Raw genomic sequence first — 21,393 nt, 5'->3', positions numbered from 1 at the left:
TGAAAAAACTGAGTTTGTGGACACTCAGGGCTGCCATTCCACTCTTTTCCACAGTTCAAATGCTGGTACAAGGTTCAACAGTACACACCTGTCACCTATGCAGCGCCTACCATAGGAATGACTTATGCCTTTTTAAATGAGGGAAAATGCTTTTTGACAAAAATATTGACATGAGAAGAGTAAATTCATATCAAACCTATGCCTACACAGCTCTTCCCTAATACAGCCGTGCTCATTTGCCTTGAACTCCCAGGGCATGTTGACCAGGGAAACAGAAGTGTGATCTCCTGTGGTTAAAGGACTTACTGTACTATCTAGCCTTTGTACAATGAAGCTATCATTCTGTGCTGACACAGCACAGTATTACAAAACAACAATCAAACAAAAACCTACCATAAACCAGTGATTCTCAACCTGTGAGGAGGGTTGAACCCTTTGGGGATTGAACAACCCTTTCACAGGGGTCACCTGTGACCATCAGAACACAGATATTTACATTACAATTCATAACTGTAGCAAAATTATAGTTATGAAGTAGCAATGAAAATAATTTTATGGTTGGGGGTCACCACAACATGAGGAACTGTATTAAGGGGTTGCAGCATTGGGAAGGTTGAGAACCACTATTATAAACAGATTTGGTGGAAAACTATACTTTTGCTTTTGGTCTGTAAAAGGCAGTGGGGTCCTGCAAAACCAGAAGAGGGAGAGAGTAGTTGTTTGCATTTGTGCACAAAAGTATTAAGCATTAACAGTATGATATCACTAGGTATTCCTTACAAGTTAATTCCCATATTTGAGTGATGATGTCATACAAAGGATCTTGGGCAGATGAGTTAATTGTGGCTTTTATTTATGATATATACTGCTGCATTCTGTAGATTGGTTAGAACATTACTTGAATAAGCTGCTATATCCAAGAGAAAAATATAAAGCATTATGTTAGAGGGGCGAAAATCATATAGTTCATACACATCTAGATAACAGTGTATTTTGAAACTGAATTCTTTGTAACTAGAACAGCTATTGATTGAGAACTCACTATGTGCTGGACGCTGTGGTAAACTTTAGAATGTTATTCTCTTAAACCTTACACCAACCTGTGAGATAACTATTACCAACCTGGAAGCAATTCATTTGATCAAGGTGGCAGCTAATAAATACATCTTGCATCTGAATTCTATCCCGATCTCTCTAAAGCCAGTGCCCTGCCCCTAACCAGTACGTTGCTTAGATACAATTGCATACCTCTAGTATAGCCAAAGGATGATGTAAACTGGTAAGAAGAGTGTATTGTTAGTCTAAAATGGAATACTTGGTGTAGAGTTAAATAGTATGTGCTAGCTGATGGCAGAGCAGCAAGTTGAGAACATACGTCCGTTTTCTCCGGTTTTGGTACTAGGTAGATGATGACATGCATTTATTCATTTGTGTGTTTATTATTCACGATATATATCACCCATGTGGCTAGTAGTGAAGAAAAGATGAGAATAAACTGCTGTATAGTCATCCTAGGGTTTTGTAAGTATATGGAAAGTCTTGTTTACACTGAAATCCAGTTTTGCCATGATCAATTAATATGTGCAGAATAAGAATGACTGTAGCAGGACGTGGTGATACAAGCTAAACAATGCTTGGGAGGCGTGGGCAGGAGGATTATATATTGTAATTGGGATGAACTGTAATAAAGGAGTTTGCAAAGGTCCTATATGAGGAACTTTTGTTGAAACACTTTGCCTTCCATACATGGAAATAGTTGTTTCAGAAGTTTGGCCCTATAAAGCAGGAAGTCTTCATATTTGGTTCTTCTGCATCCATTTTAAGTGTTTTTCTAAGGGTACCATCTAAATATGATCACATTGTAAATTATTTCTGGAGAGGAAATATTCAGATACTATCTCAATCTTTGGCATTTTTCTTTTAAATAATTTGTTTATTTTTATTCTTTTGAGGTGCTGGGATCAAACCCAGCATGTACATGCTAGGCAAGCCACTCCATCACTGAACTACATCCCCAGCTAGAGGTACTATTTCAGCATTTTATTTTGCGGACAGATTTCTTATGGAATAGGTTTAAACTAGAAGTAACATGTGAGATCCTCTCATCTTCCAATAGTCACTACTTTGTCAAGCTATAATGGTCATCATTAGAATGTACGCTACATCAAGGCAGTGCCTGGACTATTATAGGTGCTAGGCTTGTATTTGCTCAGTAAATTGTATATATCTGGACCTTCATAAAGACTGTGAGGTATTATATAACTGTGAATATACAAAATAAACGTTTTATGTTGTACAGTTCCTGGGACAGGGCACAGTTCACATCCCTGGAGCAGTAAACAGGAGGAGGTAGAGGAAGACTTATTGGTATTTGAATAGTGATATGTTATGGTTCTATTTATTTGTTAAACTAAAGTATAATTTGGTGGCTACTTATGTTCTGTACTGATATAAGCTAATGATTGAACTTAAAAATTGAATTTCTGTAGTGATACTTCTTATGGATGTGTTGGGTTTTTTTCATACAACGTAACATTTTTGACATCATAATGTTTATACTGTTTTGTCATTGTTTGGGCATAAGACAAAAGTTTAGCCAAGAGAGAAAACCCACATTTCTTCAAAGTATAGACTGTATTAGAGCTGTGTGTGTGTGTGTGTGTGTGTGTGTGTGTGTTTGTGTGTGTGTTGTATGTGTGCAGGTGCATAAGTCCATGCTTGCTCATGTGGAAGCCAGAGGTCAATGTCTGTATCCTCCTCTTTTGTTTACACCCCTCTCTCTCCTCTACCATTCTGAAAGTCAGCCTTTCATTGACAACCATGAGGTCTTACAGTGCTCATCTCGGTGAGGATTAGAGCTCAAGTCAGTGTGCATTGCTGTCTCTAACAACACTTAACAGATGGAAACAGTGCAGTCCACTAGGTCCCTCCTCTGCGACAGGCCCTTCCTGTTACCCTTGAGCCACTCACTGCTTGTCTGCTTCCTTTCTCCTGCTTAACTAGACTTCCTGGATGCAGTCATTTGTCTGCATAGATTCAAGAGGCTACATCCTCTGATTTCCAATTTGACTCTAGCTCTATACTGCCTGTGGCCAGTTTTGTTGTCTTTAAAATACTTCACAGAACTTCTGGGAACCTTCCTCACAAACTCATTTGGAATTAAATTATACTTGCCTGGTTGCAGCATATATTACCATAAATGACAGAAATGATGTTAAGACAATGACCACTTTGCCATCTACCCGTTTGGCCCCAAACCCACCCACTTTAAATTGCTTTCAAAGTTCACTAATACCACTGGGGTTTGCTTTATGTACAGTTTGCTTGACCTGTTTAAAACATAGTTCAGTATCCAAACTTAAGGGTGTTTTGTTTTATTTTGTCTTGCCTTGTTTCTTTTGATCACTGAAAAATGTTTCATTGTGAGTCTTGCTGAGGAAGAGTTGAATCTGGGTGTTTTGTTTTGCTTTATTTCTTAAATGATACATTCCTGATCCTTCTAGCACTTTATAAGCTCTCAGGAAATGGCTTATATCCTGGCCATAACTGAATTATGAGTCTATTGGAGTTTATTAATGAAGGACTGAAAGTTTCTCTTGTATCTACAGGTCATCTTGGGGTTGTTGACAATGGTGTCTGTGCAGTGAACCATTTTGCTGTTATTTGGTTCTGTACTTTTACCGTCTCTCTTTCATGCCTACAGGTCTTTGTCCTGGAGACAGGGATCTCCCATTCTACTAGATCCAATTCCATTCCTGGAAGAATTGCAGTAATACAAATGCAACAGTATGCAGACACTGACTGTAGACACCAATGCAGCACTTAGTCTATTGACCTAAACCATCCTCAGTGTAGAATGCTGGCATTTAATTCTGTAGTTAGATTTACAGTTCCAGTATCCAGGAGAAAAAAAAATGACTGCTTCCACCAGAAAGATAGCCTGAGACCAGTACCACTGCTGGTTGGATGTGTTATCTACAGCAGAGGACAGTATCTCTTTTATAGAGTCTCCAATAAGACCTATGGGTCAGAGCAGTTTCCAGGTCTACTTGATATTACTGTTACAAGATGATTCTAGATGCTATGACTTGGTCCCTTTCAAAGCTTTGGAGCATGGTACTGGGCTCATTAAGAGGTACAATAGAGAACATGGTTTATTGCTCTTGCCTTTCCGAGCCCTGGTCTATAAACCCATGTGGCACTCAGTTAGACTATCATGAGTCAGTGGACCTTGGCAATATATACTAGTCACCTCTAACTCCTGCACTGTTGAACTGGAAATGTGTTGTCTGGATTTCTAACCCTTTCCTTAAAGCCTTGGAATCACATTTTTATCCTCATTTTGATCATGGTATTCATCATGATGTCCCTTTATCCCTGCATACATGGTTAGATCATGTTGTTTACATGACCTTTCTGGATGCCCTTTTGGACTGGAATTATATGGTCATATTCTGATTATGTGTCATTTTTACCCTCCTATGGACTGGTCATCTTGATGAAGAAGATGAATCAGATTTTCAGGCTTCCTAGAACCCTGGCAAGGGTCTGCTTTATAACAACTTCATGTACAAATCTATACCTATAGATGTCCTAGGAAAGATCAGTTTGTGCCCAGATGGAAGGTATCTAAGATGGCCTTACTGTAAAAAACTTAGGAATGATGTGTAAGGCTCCATTCCACTGTTACACAGTTGGTACTAACAGCTCTTCATCTTTCTCCCTGAACTTAGATATTGTCTAGGAAGGTCATTGGTGGTCATTCTCCAATTCATAGCGAAACCCCCATTCTTCAGAGTGGCTATGGTTCCCACTTGCCCTTTATTCATGTTTCTCTCATTCTGTCCCCCTTAATCTCATGATCCTGCCATTTCTTTAGATGCTTTTTGTGTCCGTAGATACAAGTGCCATAGCACCCACAGTTAGCAGTAGTTGTTCAGCACCAAGTTTGATGGGAGGAAGGAATCTTTCCATTATTACTATTTTCTTGAGTTTTAAATCATGCTCACTACTAGACACCCATATTTGGTGGGAACTGCCTTTCCTGGTTTGATATGTGTTCTCACTAGGCCTGAGTCAGTTCCTGTTTTTCCTCCCGCTTACCTTGCTTTCCATATTGCTTCTGAACAACACAGTGGTCTTGTCCAGAGAGACCAATTGCTATTTCCTAATGATAACTTGAAATGGTTGCTGTGTCTCCTCATTGTGCTGAAGTCTTAGAGAGTCAAAGTGTGTTGCCTACAGTTATATAGCAGATCACTATATAACATTGTATTTTGTCTCCTCCCCCACGGGTCTGACTATCTACTATTTTATTCTGGTCAACTCCTTGTTCCCTCTCCCTGGGGGCTGTTTGTTGACCTTAATAACTTTGGGAAGGAGGTCGTAGACTTGATGTGGGGCCATAGTAAGCTTTCAGGATTCTCTAGCTCATCTCTTCTATAGAATTATAACTTTCATAGGCTAAGCAGTTTCAAGCATTTCTTTATTTTTACACATATTTGTTTGTGGGGAGTATTTATACAAATGCTATATGTGTACATAGGTGCCATGGTGCATGTGTGGAGGTTAGAGGATAACTTTTGGAAGTCAGTTCTTCCCAGTGTGGGTTCCAGGAATCAAACTCAGGTTGTCAGGTTTGGTGGCAAGCCTCTTCACTGCTGAGGTATTTATGACCTGTTGCTATATTGAGATCATCTTTATTAGGTGTTATATGATTGTTATACTGTCCTGTCACTTTATAGGTTTACTTCTTTGACTAAATGTGGCCAGTAAATATTATCCATAAGTCTCTTTCAAGTCTCGCCCATGCCTAGGTTTCCTAAGCACCTGAAGTGAGAGCTGGTAGTGTTTTGTTAGAAAGTAGTCCTGTGTCTCATTATCCTGTACACACATAGCCTCTGATGAAGTCACTGTAAACAGACGAGAAAGAGGTGGGGCAGTGGTCTGGGAGTCATGGTAGAAGGGATTTAAGCATCACGAATCTAACTTGATGTATTCGGCGTAACAAGGTTAAAGAAAAAAAGAACAGAATGGAAAGGTTTCAGTAAGAAGTGGACATGGGGCCTCGCATAGGCTTGTTCCTACCTGTTGGCCTGGATCACTGGGCTCCTTTGTTTGAATCAGAGACCAGCTAAAGCAACACAGACAGACCCTAACCCAAAAACAAAGAAATGTGCGCTAAGTCAATTTCTGTCCCATCAAAAAAGCAAAACATCTATACTGTAGAATGAGCAAGAGGAACTGGGATTTGATGGACCTAGAAAAAATTTGAAGTGGGAGATAGGTACCACACGAGATGGGCATCTCCTGCAGGTGAGTACAGGCCTGGAGGAGCCAGTGGTGAAAGTCTGACAGAGGTGAGATTGTGTCTTCTGGGAAGCAGACAGGCATCCACATTGGCAAAATGTATAGGAGAGTTAGAGAAGCTAGCCTGAGAAAGAAGGCACATGGGAGGCTAGACATGATAATGGAGCAGAGCATGGATGTTCATAAAGGTAAGGATGTGGTTAAGGTTGGTCTGATATAAGGAACATACATATTCTTATACTACATTTACATATTCTTGGGCTATTTGGACATTGTTAAACACTATGAAAATGGCCCTTTCTAACCTATAGCTAAAGTGTGGTTCTTTGTCTCCTCTCTCCCTCCCCCCCATCTCTCTCTCTCTTTCTCTCTCTTTCCCCCTCTGTCCTCTCCTTTCCTGTGTATGTGTGTTATATGTACTTGTATGTTATGTGTGCAAGTATTACTTGTGTGTTTATGTGCATGTGTGTTGCATGTACGTGTATTACATGTGTGCATTATGTGTGTTTGTGAGCATGTGTATGATGTGTATTATGTGTATGTGTTACATGTATGTGTATGTGCATGTGTGTTACATGTATGTGTGTGAGAGGACAGCTTGCAGAAGCTGGTTCTCTCCTTTTATCATGTGTGTCTAGGTGCTTGATCTCAAGTCCTTATACACAGTTGGCAAGTACTGTTAGCCTCTGAGCTTCCTCACTTGCCCAAGGCATTTCATGTGTTTGAGTGTTTTGCCTGAATATCTGGCAGCACCACCTGTACGTGGTGCCTGTTGAGGCCAGAAAAGGGCATTGACTTCTCTAGACTGGAGTTAAAGATGGTTGTGAGCTGCCTGGTGAGTGCTGGGAATCAAACCTGGGTCCTGTGGAGGAGCCTTGCTTTTAACCACTGATCCATCTCCATCCCATGTTCTCTGCTCCTGATAGTAGAGATCTCTTTACTGGTCACTGGTAGTCTGAAATGACTTGTGAGCATCCTGAGAGTTCTCATCTCCTGTTCTGAAGTCCAGCTTCTGAGTCTTCTCATTTTGCTCTAGTTTGGTTGTCTTAAGCTTCAGCTTTGATTGTACACTGGACTCACCTTATTTTAAAAACAAAAAATACTTCGTGTCTATGCAAGAATCTGATTCCATTGGTATGTCCTAGACACAATGACTATCAACAATTTCCTGAGGGTATTGGTCTGTGCTAGGGGCTCCACACGAGAGCAATGGCTCCTCCTGATGATGGATCATTTATGTTTAGAACTATTAACCAGAGCAGTATTATAAGTGTTGCTAAGTACATGGACTCTGCAGTCAGAGAACTCTTGTGTTACTCGGAATCCTCAATTTCCTAGCATGTCAGTGAAAGCATTCATAATAACACACACAGAAGAGATAATGGAAGAGTCAGATAACCTGAGAGCATCAAATGCTTAGCACAACAACTGGCACATACATGAACTCAACAGATATCCACTGATGGTATTAATGTTTTTTGTGATTGCACTAACACTTTAATAGGAAAAGTCTGTTTTTCCATAGGCCCATGCAACTTTAACTTCCTCTGCACACTAGTCGTTCCTCAGTGCATGACCTAATGAAGACGAATTTCAGGGTATCTTACTTTGAACCATAAGAGGCAAAGCTTATTGATTGTTATGATTTCATATACCAGAGCCTGATACTGTGGTGAAGGACAGCAAGAGTCACTTGTTAATATTTAGTTTAGTTTAAATTTGCTTGGGAAAGTAGAGGTGCAGGGTGGCTGTGTCAGAACCTGCAGATTTTATTCACTTGATGAGGGCAGTGTGGACTCTTGATTCATTGTCATTCTTACAGGAAATGTCTCATATTTTACCTACATCCCCTCAGCCCAGATCGTTCATGCACACCTCTGTAGTACTTAGGCCATTTAAATCTTGTTTTAAATACCTTAAAAATGAAGAAACACAATTATGCCTGTCATTCATCCTAGCTTGTCCTTAGTGGGTGCTTGCCCCATCTTTCTGGTGAGCTGTCTGCCCCACTGCAAAGTGATTGTGGAGAGGTAAAATCTTTTGCTAAAACCATGGAACTCTTAATGGACATTAACATACTTGCATTTACAAGCAGTGAAGTTTGTCACCTTCATGTTGTTATTTATGCAGCATTAACCTTTTTCTCCAGATCATTGAGACTGAAAATATGATGGACCGAATTGTGACTGGCTTGTCTGAGTCTAGTGTCAAGGTGCGGTTAGCTGCTGTCAGGTATGAGCTTTACGTGGTCTGAATAAAAATCCCTTGCTCTGTGTTTAGCCTGTTTCCTTTCCGGTCCTTCACTAAGCACAGGATGCAGATGTTCCTGGAACGTATGCTCAGGTGAATCCATGCAGTGTGTAATGTTACCTAACAGAACCTAGCCTCCAACGCCCGTGAGGTGTCTTGCTGTAGCTGACTTAGTGTCAATTAGCCATGCTTGAAGTGTACATTCGTACTAGTGAAAAGCCAAGCAATTGATTTGAAATGTGAGTTTTGGCTTCTTGGGAAGCTAATTTTGATCATTCTTTATAGATGTTTGCACAGTTTATCCAGATCTGTACAACAGCTTCGAACCAGTTTCCAGGATCATGCGGTGTGGAAACCTTTAATGAAGGTGAGAATGTCGCAGCAGTCAGCACAGAGCTTGTGTGAGCTGAGCACCCAGGTCTAGGGATGCAGCTGACCCTTAGATAGACTACTTCTGAGCAGCTACAGAATTGGAGACTATGGCTCTCAGAGGGTCAGCATTGCGTGTGTGAGAGGGAAGGCCCAGCCCAGGTGTCTTTGTTAGCTTGAGCTCTTAGTGCTCGTGTGGCTTTCTGTATGTTTATTATTATTCTTTAAACTTCAATCCAGAGGTTTTCCTCATAGTCTTTGGGTTATAAAAGGGAGAAGAATTGGCTGTTTATAGATATAAAATAAAATTTGTACCATTAACTCGGCTTTCGGGGTCTCCCATGCCAGGAGAACAGAATTCAAGGCAAATAAATCTGAATTGAAACTTATAAAGGGTGTTTCCAATTGTTGCTAATAATGTTAACTCTCATTCAGAACCACATCAACTTGGTCCTCGATCTTTTTCTTTTAAATATCTTAAGTATCTGTATACATTTCATTTGCTCAGTAGATTTTTAAAATTTATTTTGGTTTGTTTTTTTTTTTTGGTTGTTATTTGTTGTTGGGTACTAAGTAAGCAAAGCCTTGAGGCACATTGGCCTTGCAAAATCTGTTACTATGGCGATCTTAGCCTTGCTTAAACTTTAGGTTAGAATAGGGACATCTATCAGTGTGACAGAAATAAGAGAAACAGCAAGCAGGACATGTGAATTAGACTTCAAAGGTAAAAAGACCAGAAGGATTTCTTTCAATGAGCAGAAAGGCTATGTGTGAAAGATGTAGGAAGTAGCAAGGGTGCCTTCGGGACCACTGTAGAAGGATGGAGTGAGTGAGACAGACCAGTGGACAGATAGCCAGGTGGAAGCTAGGTAATGCATGTCTGAAATCTTGGTACCTGGAAGGCAGAGGCAGGAGGATGGTGAGTTGACGGCCAGCTTGGTCTGTGCCCTGAGACTTGTCTTTGTGAGTTGTCCTTGTCTTTCAAGGTGGAGTTGGATCTGTCGGTGCTGTAGGTTTTGAGAATGAACATGCCGATTGGTTCCTATGTGACTGCTTATCTCACTGCAGGACATGCGATTTAGTCTTTGAGGTCTTGAAATAAGATGGTAGTCATTGTTTAAGAAGCAGTGTGAACCCTAGAGCTACTTCACTGACAGGCATGACAGCGCTGGGTATGTGATTGGTGTTTAGGTTTCTAGAAGGATGTCAAGCTCCAGCCTTGTGAGGCTCATCAGGACAAAAAGTTTGTTCAGCTTCTCATTTGCTGTGGACCTTCCTTCTCGGCCTGTGACTGCGCTTGTCTCTGAGTTCCTGTCACCTTATTTCACCTATTGGACATGCGGCGTCCTTGGAACATGACTCATATCATGCTGTGTTTTTGTTTCCTGAAACTTACCAAGAGGCCCCAGCCTCAGAAAGGTTATTTGCCTCCTCCAGCTACAACCTAAGTACCTTTCCACCCTGGGATCACACCACCTCAAGGGTGGGCCAGTTCAGTCAACAAAAGTCTGTTTCAGATTGACAGTCTCACCTAAAACCAGTGGAGCTAAGTTTGACGTGCCCAGAGTTTGGAAGGCTCTCCTCAGTTAATGTTGTCCTTTACAGTTCCTACTTCTTCTTTTCAGTTGTTTTGTTTTAATGATAGCTTGATCTTGATTCATTTATAATCCATCCAAGACCTTTTAACTGATTCCCAAAATAACTTCTTTTTGTGTCTGGACCTTTTTCTCTGGTTGCTCAGTTCAAAAAATCTCTGTATCATGCACATGAAGGATAGAGCAAGGCGACTTCTGCTACTTCTCCTGGGGTAAATGTTTGATGAACACTCTAGAAGAGTTTTCTACTCATGGCCGTATGTGGGTTTGACTCTCAAACCATGACACACACATTTAAGATGTAACATCTCATGCAAATACTCATACTCATTTTGATTTCTCATTGTTGAGAAGCTGCTTATATATCTAATAATTTTCTCATTTGCTTTTCCACATTTTAATCTGTTGGTTAACTAGACACAAGATAATAGCCATTTAATTTTAATTAACATTTATGTTTGTGTTTTAAATTTTTCTGTTTGGGTAAAATTTATACATACATACACACATATAGATATATATGCACACATATACATATACACATACACATATACATATTGTTGTTCTGAGATTGAGCCCAGGGCCTCATACTTGCTAGACAAGGACTCTACCAATTAAACTATGCCCCCAGTCCTATTTTATTAAAATTCTATTAGTTTGACAGCAGAGGTCAGCTTCTGAATTGCAGTATTTTTCCAACATATACTGTACAGTATGAGAAGTCAAGTTGTAAGATAATTGTTTAGGGTTTTACTTAGTCATATATGACCTTACCTTTAGCATTTCAAAGTTAATGACACGCCCTTTTTATTCTGTAGGTTTTACAAAATGCACCCGATGAAATCCTAGTAGTAGCATCTTCCATGTTATGTAACCTTCTTCTTGAATTTTCTCCAAGTAAAGAGGTTAGTATTGATTTTTATCTTATATGGCTAAAGTTTAGTCAATTACTGTTTTCTTTTTTCCATTTATTTATTTATTTATTTATTTATTTACGTTTGCAGGACAGAGTTTTTCTGTGTAGCCCTGGCTATTCTGGAACTTACTATGTAGACCAGGCTGGCCTTGAACTCATGAAGATCCATCTACTTCTGCCTCCTATTGCTGGGATTAAAGGTGTGCACCGCCAGCTGGCTTTTCTTGTTTTAAAATAGAGCTTGGTGTTGAAATTTTGGCATTGAGTTGAAGAACTCCTTTTGAGTTGTTTGCTTTGAGTGGAGAAGGAAGTGAGTCACATCTTTTCAGGGCTGGAATTACTTCCCATTACTTTGTTCATTCTGTCATGTTCAGCTTACCAGATGTTACAGAGCCCAGAGCCACTGCAGGAACGTTCACCAAGTCTTGGCTACTTGGGAGGCTGAGGCAAAAGGATTCCAAGAGCCTAAAAGTTTGAGGCCAGCTTGCTTATAAGCGAATAACTAAAAGATATTGCAGTATATAGTTAATAGTCTATACTGAAATTGTAAGTGAAGAAATAATTATAAAAATATAAGTAATAGACTGTTTTCAAACATTATTTACTAAAGACTTGTTTGAAAACCAGGATTGTAAATCATTTCAAGAGAGCAAGAGAGTAACTCCTTGCATCAGAAAATAATACTCAGTGGTGATTGTTTAAGACAGAATGAATATAAGGATTTTTTTTTCTATTTCTATCCTTAACCATTTCCTACATGTACAATGAATTTTAGTGGTTTTTACTGCTGGTACCATCTTCCACCTCCTTACTTTCTTGTCCTCACGTACTGTTTGTGTGTGACCCACTGTGTTTACTTAGAGTTACTTACATGACCATGGATAGAAGTTATTTTCTAAAGCATTAGGTAGCTTGACTGTGGTTACACCACTGAAGAACATGACACCCTTCTCCCCCAGCATCCGTTAACTGACAGTAGACCCACAGGAAGGGGTAGAGCCTTACAGGCCCTTCATACCCATGATGAAATGTCAATTGGCAACCCAGTCTGCAGGTGTTATGGTCGTATCTACAGCAGCAGTGAGTTTGGTAATGGTTATGTCATGTCCAGAAGATTCTTTCTGCTGCATGTTTCCCTGTCCTTTGGTTCTTATGTTCTTTCTGCCACCTCCTATTGTTCCCTGTTTTGGAGGGGGGTCTCTTACTACAGTTTGTATTAAAATATTTTAAGCTCATGGCTTTTGCTCTTCTTCTTTTTTTTTTTTTTTTTTTTTTTGGTTTTTCGAGACAGGGTTTCTCTGTATAGCCTGGGCTGTCCTGGAACTCACTCTGTAGACCAGGCTGGCCTTGAACTCAGAAATCCACCTGCCTCTGCCTCTGCCTCCCAAGTGCTGGGATTAAAGGCGTGCACCACCACTGCCCAGCTTGGCTTTTGTTCTTAATTTAAAAAAAAAAAGCTTAATAAAGAATGGGAGAACACTTTACACAGTTTTACTGTTACATTATTTCTGGTCTGGGCTTGTAGAGCATTCTTACATATGCACAGAAAATGGATTCAGTCCCAACAACAATAACCAAAACTGTGTGTGTTTGTGTGTGTGTCCACCCTGTCCTTTTCTATAATCCTGAGGTGAGGTTTATTGTTTGTTGGACCAAACAATAAACCTGGTAGTTTGTAATTCGTTCTCTGTATTGAAGCATCTGCAGGCTTTGATTTAGGATGGCAGCACTGCCAAGATGAAGTCAGGAATGGTTACTGAACACTGCACTGGAGGGGACAGAGAGCAAGGTGGGCTCACAGAGCCCCCAGTCCTCTGTCTGCAGTAGAGCACTGACCAAGTCTGGACTGAGTCACAGCCAGAGCAAGTCCAGCCACCTGTGTAGCGTCCAGTGAGGAGATGCGGTAGATGATGAGCTCACAGGCTCTCACTGATGCTTTATATTGAGAAAAAGCTTTCCCTTGATCAGCAAGAGAGAGAAATGCTACAAAAACGTTGTTGGGCCAGTTGGCAGAATTGAAGTAGAGAGTTTATGTTGATAAAAGTATTTTTTAATTTAATGTTAACTTTTCTGCACTTAGTAACTATATTGTGATTTTCTGAGGATATCTTTGTTCTTAGGAAAAACACTGAAACAGGAAACAATTATCAGGGGTTAAGGGCATCAAATGGTGAAATAAAATTCATAATGTGAATTAGATACATAGATTGAGAAATATGATAAAGCCACTGTGGCAAATGTTTGGAATACCATAATTTGAATATATGATCTTCAAAGATGTCATCTTGAAAGGCAGTGCCCTTTCCTGAATCTGTACTGCTGAGTTCCTTAAGAGCCTTCTAGGCACCAGGTACCAGATAGCCTTTCAGTATTTATTAATGGGAAGTCTTAATCCTGTGAAGTCAGGAGGATTTTTACAGACTCTATAGAAACCCATTTTCAGCCTGGTATTCAGACTGTAGTCGGTAATTAGGCTGTTCTGGGCACGAGATGTGACGTGACTCTAAAAGCACAGTTGTGCTCTGCACAGACTATGGACGAGTAGTGCCAAGAATATTCCTGAACCTTGCATTCTGCAGTGTGTTTGGTTTTTTTTTTTGTTTTTTTTTTTGGTTTTTCGAGACAGGGTTTCTCTGTGTAGCCCGGGCTGTCCTGGAACTCACTCTGTAGACCAGGCTGGCCTCGAACTCAGAAATCCTCCTGCCTCTGCCTCCCAAGTGCTGGGATTAAAGGCGTGCGCCACCACCGCCCTGCCTGCAGTGTGTTTGGAATGAAAGGAGTAGAGAAGTGAACAGTGCAGTTGTAAGAGTCTGTGAGAAATAGATAGTGTTAGGATGCCTACAGACTCTGTGTGTGTGTGTGTGTGTGTGTGTGTGTGAGAGAGAGAGAGAGAGAGAGAGAGAGAGAGAGAGAGAGAGAGAGAGACAGAGAGAGAGAGAGTCAGTCAGAAAGAGAATGAGACCTTGACCTTGTCTTCCTCAAGGTAACTTTGATGGTACAGTAGTTCCTGCTTTGTGAAGGCTGCTGAGACTGGAGTAAGATGGGGTAGAGATGGTGCAGTCAGTGCTGGAGAAGACGATACTGCGTTTGCAACCTGATGTGGACTCCGGTTTGTTGGTTGGCTTATTCTGTCTTGTTCTTTCTTTTCCAATTAGCCCATTTTGGAATCAGGAGCTGTCGAGCTGCTCTGTGGGTTGACACAGAGTGAAAACCCTGCTCTACGAGTGAACGGGATTTGGGCTTTAATGGTATGTCTCATTGTTGTAATGTCACAACGTACAAGAAATACAGAGGCATTATCAAAGTTGTAACTATATGGCATATGTTTTGGAATTTTCTTTTTCAAAAAGCTAGCTAATGCAGCCCAGTTTTCTAATGACCTTTGGCCTGAAAGAGTCCATGTTCATCTTTCGGGTTGACCTGTAAAGGAGTTGTTTAGTCCTATAACATGCCTTCATCTGGGAACAGAAGTTTGTGTTCTTCTGAATATACTGCCAGTAATAGGGAGCTGCTTATTTTATGCTTGCATGTAGTGACGGTCTTTACTTTCTTTACAGATAGTAAACCAAGGCATAGAATAATTGTTGTTCTGACACAAAAACTTTCACGTTTATGGTGTACATGGTTTAAAAGATAGTTGTTCTGAAGTAGCTGAATTGAGCTAATGTAAGCATCACCCATGTAGTTAGCATATTTTGTAGAATAGTTACCTTGCCAAATACTTAGTAATTGAACAGTTTCTAGTAAACATAATAATAGCTTATTAAGTTAGGAGGTCAGAACCATTCTTCTCAAGATTATTAAAGTAAACATCATTGAATTTTTATAAGGAGTGAACCTTCATGGACTTTCAAAAACATACTAAGGGTATTTACAATTTAGTTGCTGTGTATCAGACCAAAGCTAGGTACTTTATATTTGTAACTGCTATTTTAAAATCAATATTTCATTACATTTACTTAGTAGGGGAGTGTGCGCACATGCCAGAAGTGACAGGGCAACTTTGGGGCAGGGTCGGGTGAGTCCCCTCAGGTCATGGGGGTCTGTGTCTTTTACCTGGCTGTGCCCTGTTGCTGGCCTGCGCTGGCTCTTGTTTGTTCTCCTGTGATGTATGTACCTTACTTACTGCTGGGAAAGTATTGCTGGGTTATTGATATGAATTTAGGCACAGAAATTATAATCTCTGATTATTTCTTAGTGATTTTTCTCCTTAGTACAAGTTGTAGCTCTTCTCAAAGCACCCCCCAGGCCTTTTGACTTAGCATCCTTTTACCTTATCTCCTCTTCAGGACCGATCTCCCAGTGTGAGTTCCTTTACACTTCAGTCTCAGACACCCCTTCAGTAGGAGAGCTTACTCAGAAGTCTGTATGTCCACATGTATGTGACCTACTCCCCAGATCTCTCACTTAGCTAGTCTGTGGGACTTGACTTGTTGAGGGCTCCCTGACTTGCACAGGTTTGTTGCTGGACCCCAAATGAGTCGTCTCATTCTGTGATCCGTCTTATTCTAGTCAGTCTCCATACCACCAGCCTCTACAGCCTCTGTTCACGAAACGTAAAGCTATAGGGTTACCTTTGGCCTGGGTCTCTGATGGCCAGCAAGTGTTCTTTTGACTGTCATACCCGTATCGTTGATAACTTTTTTCTCCTATAGGTCTCAGCTGCTTAATTAAAATGAATACCTGTCTAGAGATCAATAACTGACATATAAACCACCAATTTATAGGAAATTGTTATAGCACATGTGTGTCTGTGAAGTGCTATTTGCCATTTGCTGTCTGTTTTTTGTTTGTTTGTTTGTTTTTGTGGAGAGAGAGAGAGAGAGAGAGAGAGAGAGAGAGGGAGGGAGGGAGGGAGGAAGGAGCAGAGGAGCAGTTGCACATGTTTGGAGTAAACTGAGCTAATCTAGTATATGAACTAAAAAATAAGTAGAAACAAAGTAGCCACTGGCCATCTGAGCTGCCAATAGGCTTATAGTCAGGGCATACCTCCCACCGATTGAGAGCTTCCTGCGTGACAAGTTGTTAGTGCTCTCTATAGACAATGAAGAGGAACCAGAAAAATAGTATGACCAATCCAGCTTCCTTCTGTGCTTTGAGTTCTATTAAAATAAAATTTAATACAGTGACCATAGACATGATTCTTGTAATTTCTTTAATCCTTTTAGAATATGGCATTTCAGGCGGAACAAAAAATAAAAGCAGATATTTTACGAAGTTTGAGTACTGAACAGCTATTCCGGTTATTATCAGATTCTGATATGAATGTGCTGATGAAGACATTGGGACTTCTTAGAAATCTCCTCTCCACTCGGCCTGTAAGTACCACCCTAGGATTCCATCTGAGCTCACTGCATTGCTCAGCACCTGTGATTGTAAGCAAAATGCTGATCATTCCAGAGAAGCAAGTTCCCATATGGATCTGTCATTTGAATGGGTGCTCTGGGGACTGCCAATCTATAATCCTCCACCTGCCATCACTGTCTGGTGTCAGGTCTCCCTCTCCCCATGTTTGATGTGTACCCGCCTTGACTTGTCACCACTGTTGCCTGGTTTGCTGACCGGAGTGCATCTTCTCATCGACCAGATCATTGTCTCTGCGGCCTCTGTTTGTTTCTTATTTGAAAATTCCTTTCACTGTCATTCCACAGACACACCTATCACCTGCTCACATGTCAATGTCATTGGCGAGAAATGGTACATGAAAGAGTATGAGATGCTGAGCCTTGCTAGTGGCTCACTCTGGGCCTTCTCTGATAGTCCCTGCCCATCATCATCAGTGACTCTCACGTAGATAGAGAACAGGAGGTTCCTTCTCTGCCTTACTTGTCTTTTCAGTCCTCCTTACCATACTTGTACTCTAAGACCATAGCATTGACCTACATCATAGTTTCCATGTCTTTTGCTCTTATTCCTCATTTTGTGCTTCTTGAGTCTCAGTGCTTTTAGTTCTTTTATAGTACACACATACACACATACATATACATACACACATGTACACATATATATATACTTGCACACATATATACACATATATATTCATACAACTTAAATACACATACATACATATACACACACACACACAGAGTGGGGACAGCTTTAGAAGAACACTAAACACTGGTCTGTGGAATCTGTATGCTGTATTGTTCTGCTTGAAGCAGTTGTGTATCATGTAACTTTGAGAAATGTTCTGTAAGTCAGGTGTTGTTTACATGGCCTATAATCCCAGTGCTAGCACACTGTCCAGGATTCATGATCTTGATCAGCTGCATGAGACATTCTCAGTAAACTAAACCAAAGGAAAAGAGGCCTTTTGGGGTCTTTTGCTTTGTCTCCCAGATGGTAATTGTGGATTTCCCCGTTGTTTTACAGCATATAGATAAAATAATGAGTACTCACGGAAAGCAGATTATGCAAGCAGTCACTCTGATTCTGGAAGGGGAGCATAGCATTGAAGTCAAAGAGCAGGTATGTGTAGTGGAGAACCTTCTGCCTGTAAGTACAAAGGTAGACCTTGTAAGTCTTCTTGTCCTGGAGACAGGAAGGAAGGTTCTCCTTTCTTGTGTGATTTCCTTCCCTGAAATAGAGGAAAACATGGCCAGAGTCTGCAGTTTGCTTGGCTGTATCACATGCCACATGCTCTGTCCCGTCTCCACAGGAACAGTCTGCTTTAGCACACTGGACTTAATGCTTCCTCTAGTACTGACTGTCGCCTTCTCTGTCACTATGGTCTCATCTCAAACCCACTACTCCCTGAGCGATAATTCCTTGTCCTGAAGAGTTTTGGTTTCTTTACTCTTGAGCATCTTCAATTCTTGGTTGCTATTTCAAACCCTTTTTTCTATAGGATATATTTGGGAAGGTATAAAAGTACAGGAGCTATATTATCAGGGAGTCAGTTGGGAGTTACTGTCTACATTTTCTAAAATTTATCTAAATTAGAAGTTGTGTATATTTTATTGCATGACAGAAATAAAGGTCATCTGCCAAGATGTTATCAGAGTCTGACACACTATTAGTGTTTGCTTTCCAGACATGGTTGGTTGTAAAAATGACTATGTTCATGTTCAGAATTTCTTGAGAGGTATGTGTGTGTGTGTGTGTGTGTGTGTGTGTGTGTGTGTGTGTGTGTGCACGTGCGCGCGCACACACGTGTACATGAACAAACACATACAATATTATGCATGTGAGCATATGTGAGAGAGAGACATTTGTCCAGTACTGTGACGGAGCGTTGGCTTACCTTTTGAGTTCCTGCACATCGGAGAGCTTAGGACTCAAGAGCCGGGCATGAATTTAATTGTGGGAAAAAAAGAGTTGACTAAGTCATTTTAAGACAAATATCTTAGGTGATTGAAAATTTACAAGTAAACTTTAATGAGCAATAACTTAACACTGGAAGTAGTTGAAATGAAAGCCAGTACTGGGACACAAGAATGAAGAAATACACTATTTGGGAAAAAATGCTACTTGGAAAGTATACAGATGTATTCTGTCTGTAGGGACAGCTTGCCTGGATAGAATTCCTCCAGTCTGAAAAGAAGCAAGCCATAAAGGTCAAGCCAGGATTTATATATGGGCAAAACAACCAACAACAGTATGCTTTCACAGAACACTAATATAGATATGGACACTCAGAGAATTTGGAGGTGACCCAGAAGTAGGTATATAGGGGGCTTAAACTTAGTTGTTACTTGGAACTTCAGTCCTCCTCAAAAGCATTTAGTAAGTTATTTTTATTGGGCATTTATTAAGCTGTACACATGTGCAGTTTACATAAGTATGCATAAGTTTTCACAGGTGCAGCTACTACCACTGCAGTTGAGGTAGTGAATATACCCGGTTTTGACCTTTTATTGGAAAGAGGACAAGTTTGTCCATTCATATCATTCCTAGTCAACAGGGCACTGGAATACGGCAAGCAAAATAAATTAGGCACAGAGATTGGAAAGGATGAAACAGAACTGTTCCCTAGACATGAGGAGCTGTGTAGAAAATAGTATCTGCTTATTTTTTTAAAAATCTAGAACTAAGTTAAGCAAGGTGACAATATAAACAGGTTGTTTTCTCCACAATTAAGCAGTGAGGGATTAGTAATAATACTAAAAGCAACATTTGCACTAGCTTGTGAAAAACAAAGTACCTAGATTTAAATCTCATAAGGGTCTGCATCCTGAAAGTTCTAAGACTCTGATAACAATAGAACTAAGAGTTAAATAAACAGAAAGATATAAAATATGAACAACATTGGGTCTCCCTAAATGGCTACAGACAACATAATCCCAGTCATGATCCCAGGATAAAGATTAATATAGTGGTGAATTACCAGTCTTTCAATTCCTAAAATTTCTGGAAAGTAAAAAGAACTAGAATAGCCAATTCTGTTAAAAAAGAAACAGAAAACAAACAAAAAACAAGTGGAAGCTCCCTGTTACCTGATTAAGACATAAAATCTCAAGACAGTATATCATCAGCATAAAGATAGAACCAATTAGAAAGTCTGTAAATAGACTCACATGTGTATGGTTTGTAATAATTTACAGAGTCACTGAGAAAATTCAGTGGGAAATGGATGTCAGTTTTTTTAAAGGTGAAAAATTATTAACTTTAAACTTTATCTCATACATTAAATAAAGTTGTAATCATAAATTCATAAAGAGTAAAATTACAAAACTTTTAAAATATAGTAGAAATAATGAAATGTTTAAGATATAATGATTAAAATAGCATTCAAGAAAGATGCATTGATCTTCATGTAGTTGTGAAACTTCTACTCTGTGGAGTGTACTCTGAGGAGCATGAGCCAGCCAGACACCCCACTTGAGGGAAATCACTTTGTGAACACATTGGACACAGTGACTTGTGTCCAAAAGATATAGGAAGCTTTCAGAACAAAAAGAAAACAACTACCGACAGGTGCTCCACAGTAAAATGCCACCACAAGTCCTTTAGAATGACAAGCATTTTGAGGAACACTGTGGCATTTACTTATTTATTTGTGTGGGGGTGAGCATGCTTGTGAGGGCAGAGGACAAGCAGGAATCAGTCCTTTCCTTCTCCCCTGTGGGTTCAAGGTGTGGGACTCATGTGGTTCATCGTGGTGGCAAGTACCTCTGAGCCATGTCACCAGCCCTAGAGTGACAACTGTTTTTAAATGGCCATTTGTACAATTGCTAGCAAGCATGCAGTGAGAGTGCAAAATGACACACTTTGAAAAATGATATGTCATTTTTTTAAAAGATTAGCATATACAGTCACTCTCAATATCTGTGGATGATTGATCTTCCCCTTCTCAGCACATGGTACCAAAGTCTCATTCTCTTGTCCCATATATAAAATGAATGGTATAGGACTTGTATTTAATTTGCACGTATCCTCCTGTACACTCTTAAGTAATCTGAATTACTTCTTGTGTAACAATGTATTACATACAGTATTGTTTAAGGAATAATAACAGGAAAATATATACACACACTCACTACATAAAGTTTTTCCTGCATCAAGCCTTATCCGTAGGATCATCGTATTGGTGACACCCACACAGCACACAGGGGAGGAGCCAGGTATGAGGTGAAGGGGTCAGGAGGAGAACCCTGAAAGAGAATTTCTGCTTGGACAGCTACTGTCCTTTCGTGGAGATTTCACAACCCTATACCCTAAATTGCCCTGTCCCTGAGGCATTCTCCAACCTATGGACAAGCACTGGCTAAGGGGGGGTGGGAGAGGGTGGCGGAACCCATAAAACAAAACAAACAAACAACAACAACAAAAAAAACGAATGTAGCACTGAATTAAATCCTTTTATGGGCCCATCAAAAAAATTTTTTTTTCCTCCAGAATTTTTCCATCTGTGGATGTGGAATTCATAGTCCACATCTGTGGATGTGGAATTCATAGTCCACATCTCTGGATGTGGAATTCATAGTCCACATCTGTGGATGTGGAATTCATAGT

General features: G+C 40.2%; 1 protein-coding gene across 3 annotated transcripts in view; it reads left to right on the top strand.

Annotated features, from left to right (window-relative positions):
- The window catches only part of Armc8 (armadillo repeat containing 8), an 88,376-nt gene that overhangs the window by 51,545 nt on the left and 15,438 nt on the right, over positions 1-21,393 (top strand). For 2 of the 3 annotated variants that reach the window (XM_028788051.1, XM_028788054.1), the window contains 6 exons: positions 8,459-8,541; positions 8,845-8,926; positions 11,342-11,428; positions 14,595-14,687; positions 16,608-16,757; positions 17,812-17,907. In XM_028788051.1, coding sequence (XP_028643884.1) covers positions 8,459-8,541; positions 8,845-8,926; positions 11,342-11,428; positions 14,595-14,687; positions 16,608-16,757; positions 17,812-17,907 — 591 coding nt within the window. The remainder of the gene's footprint in view (positions 1-8,458; positions 8,542-8,844; positions 8,927-11,341; positions 11,429-14,594; positions 14,688-16,607; positions 16,758-17,811; positions 17,908-21,393) is intronic. The other variant, XM_028788052.1, reaches the window with a different exon arrangement.

This window comes from Grammomys surdaster, unplaced genomic scaffold (assembly GCF_004785775.1).
Source record: "Grammomys surdaster isolate TR1022 unplaced genomic scaffold, NIH_TR_1.0 125698, whole genome shotgun sequence".
NCBI lineage: Eukaryota > Metazoa > Chordata > Mammalia > Rodentia > Muridae > Grammomys > Grammomys surdaster.
This window is presented reverse-complemented; position numbering and strand designations above follow the sequence as displayed.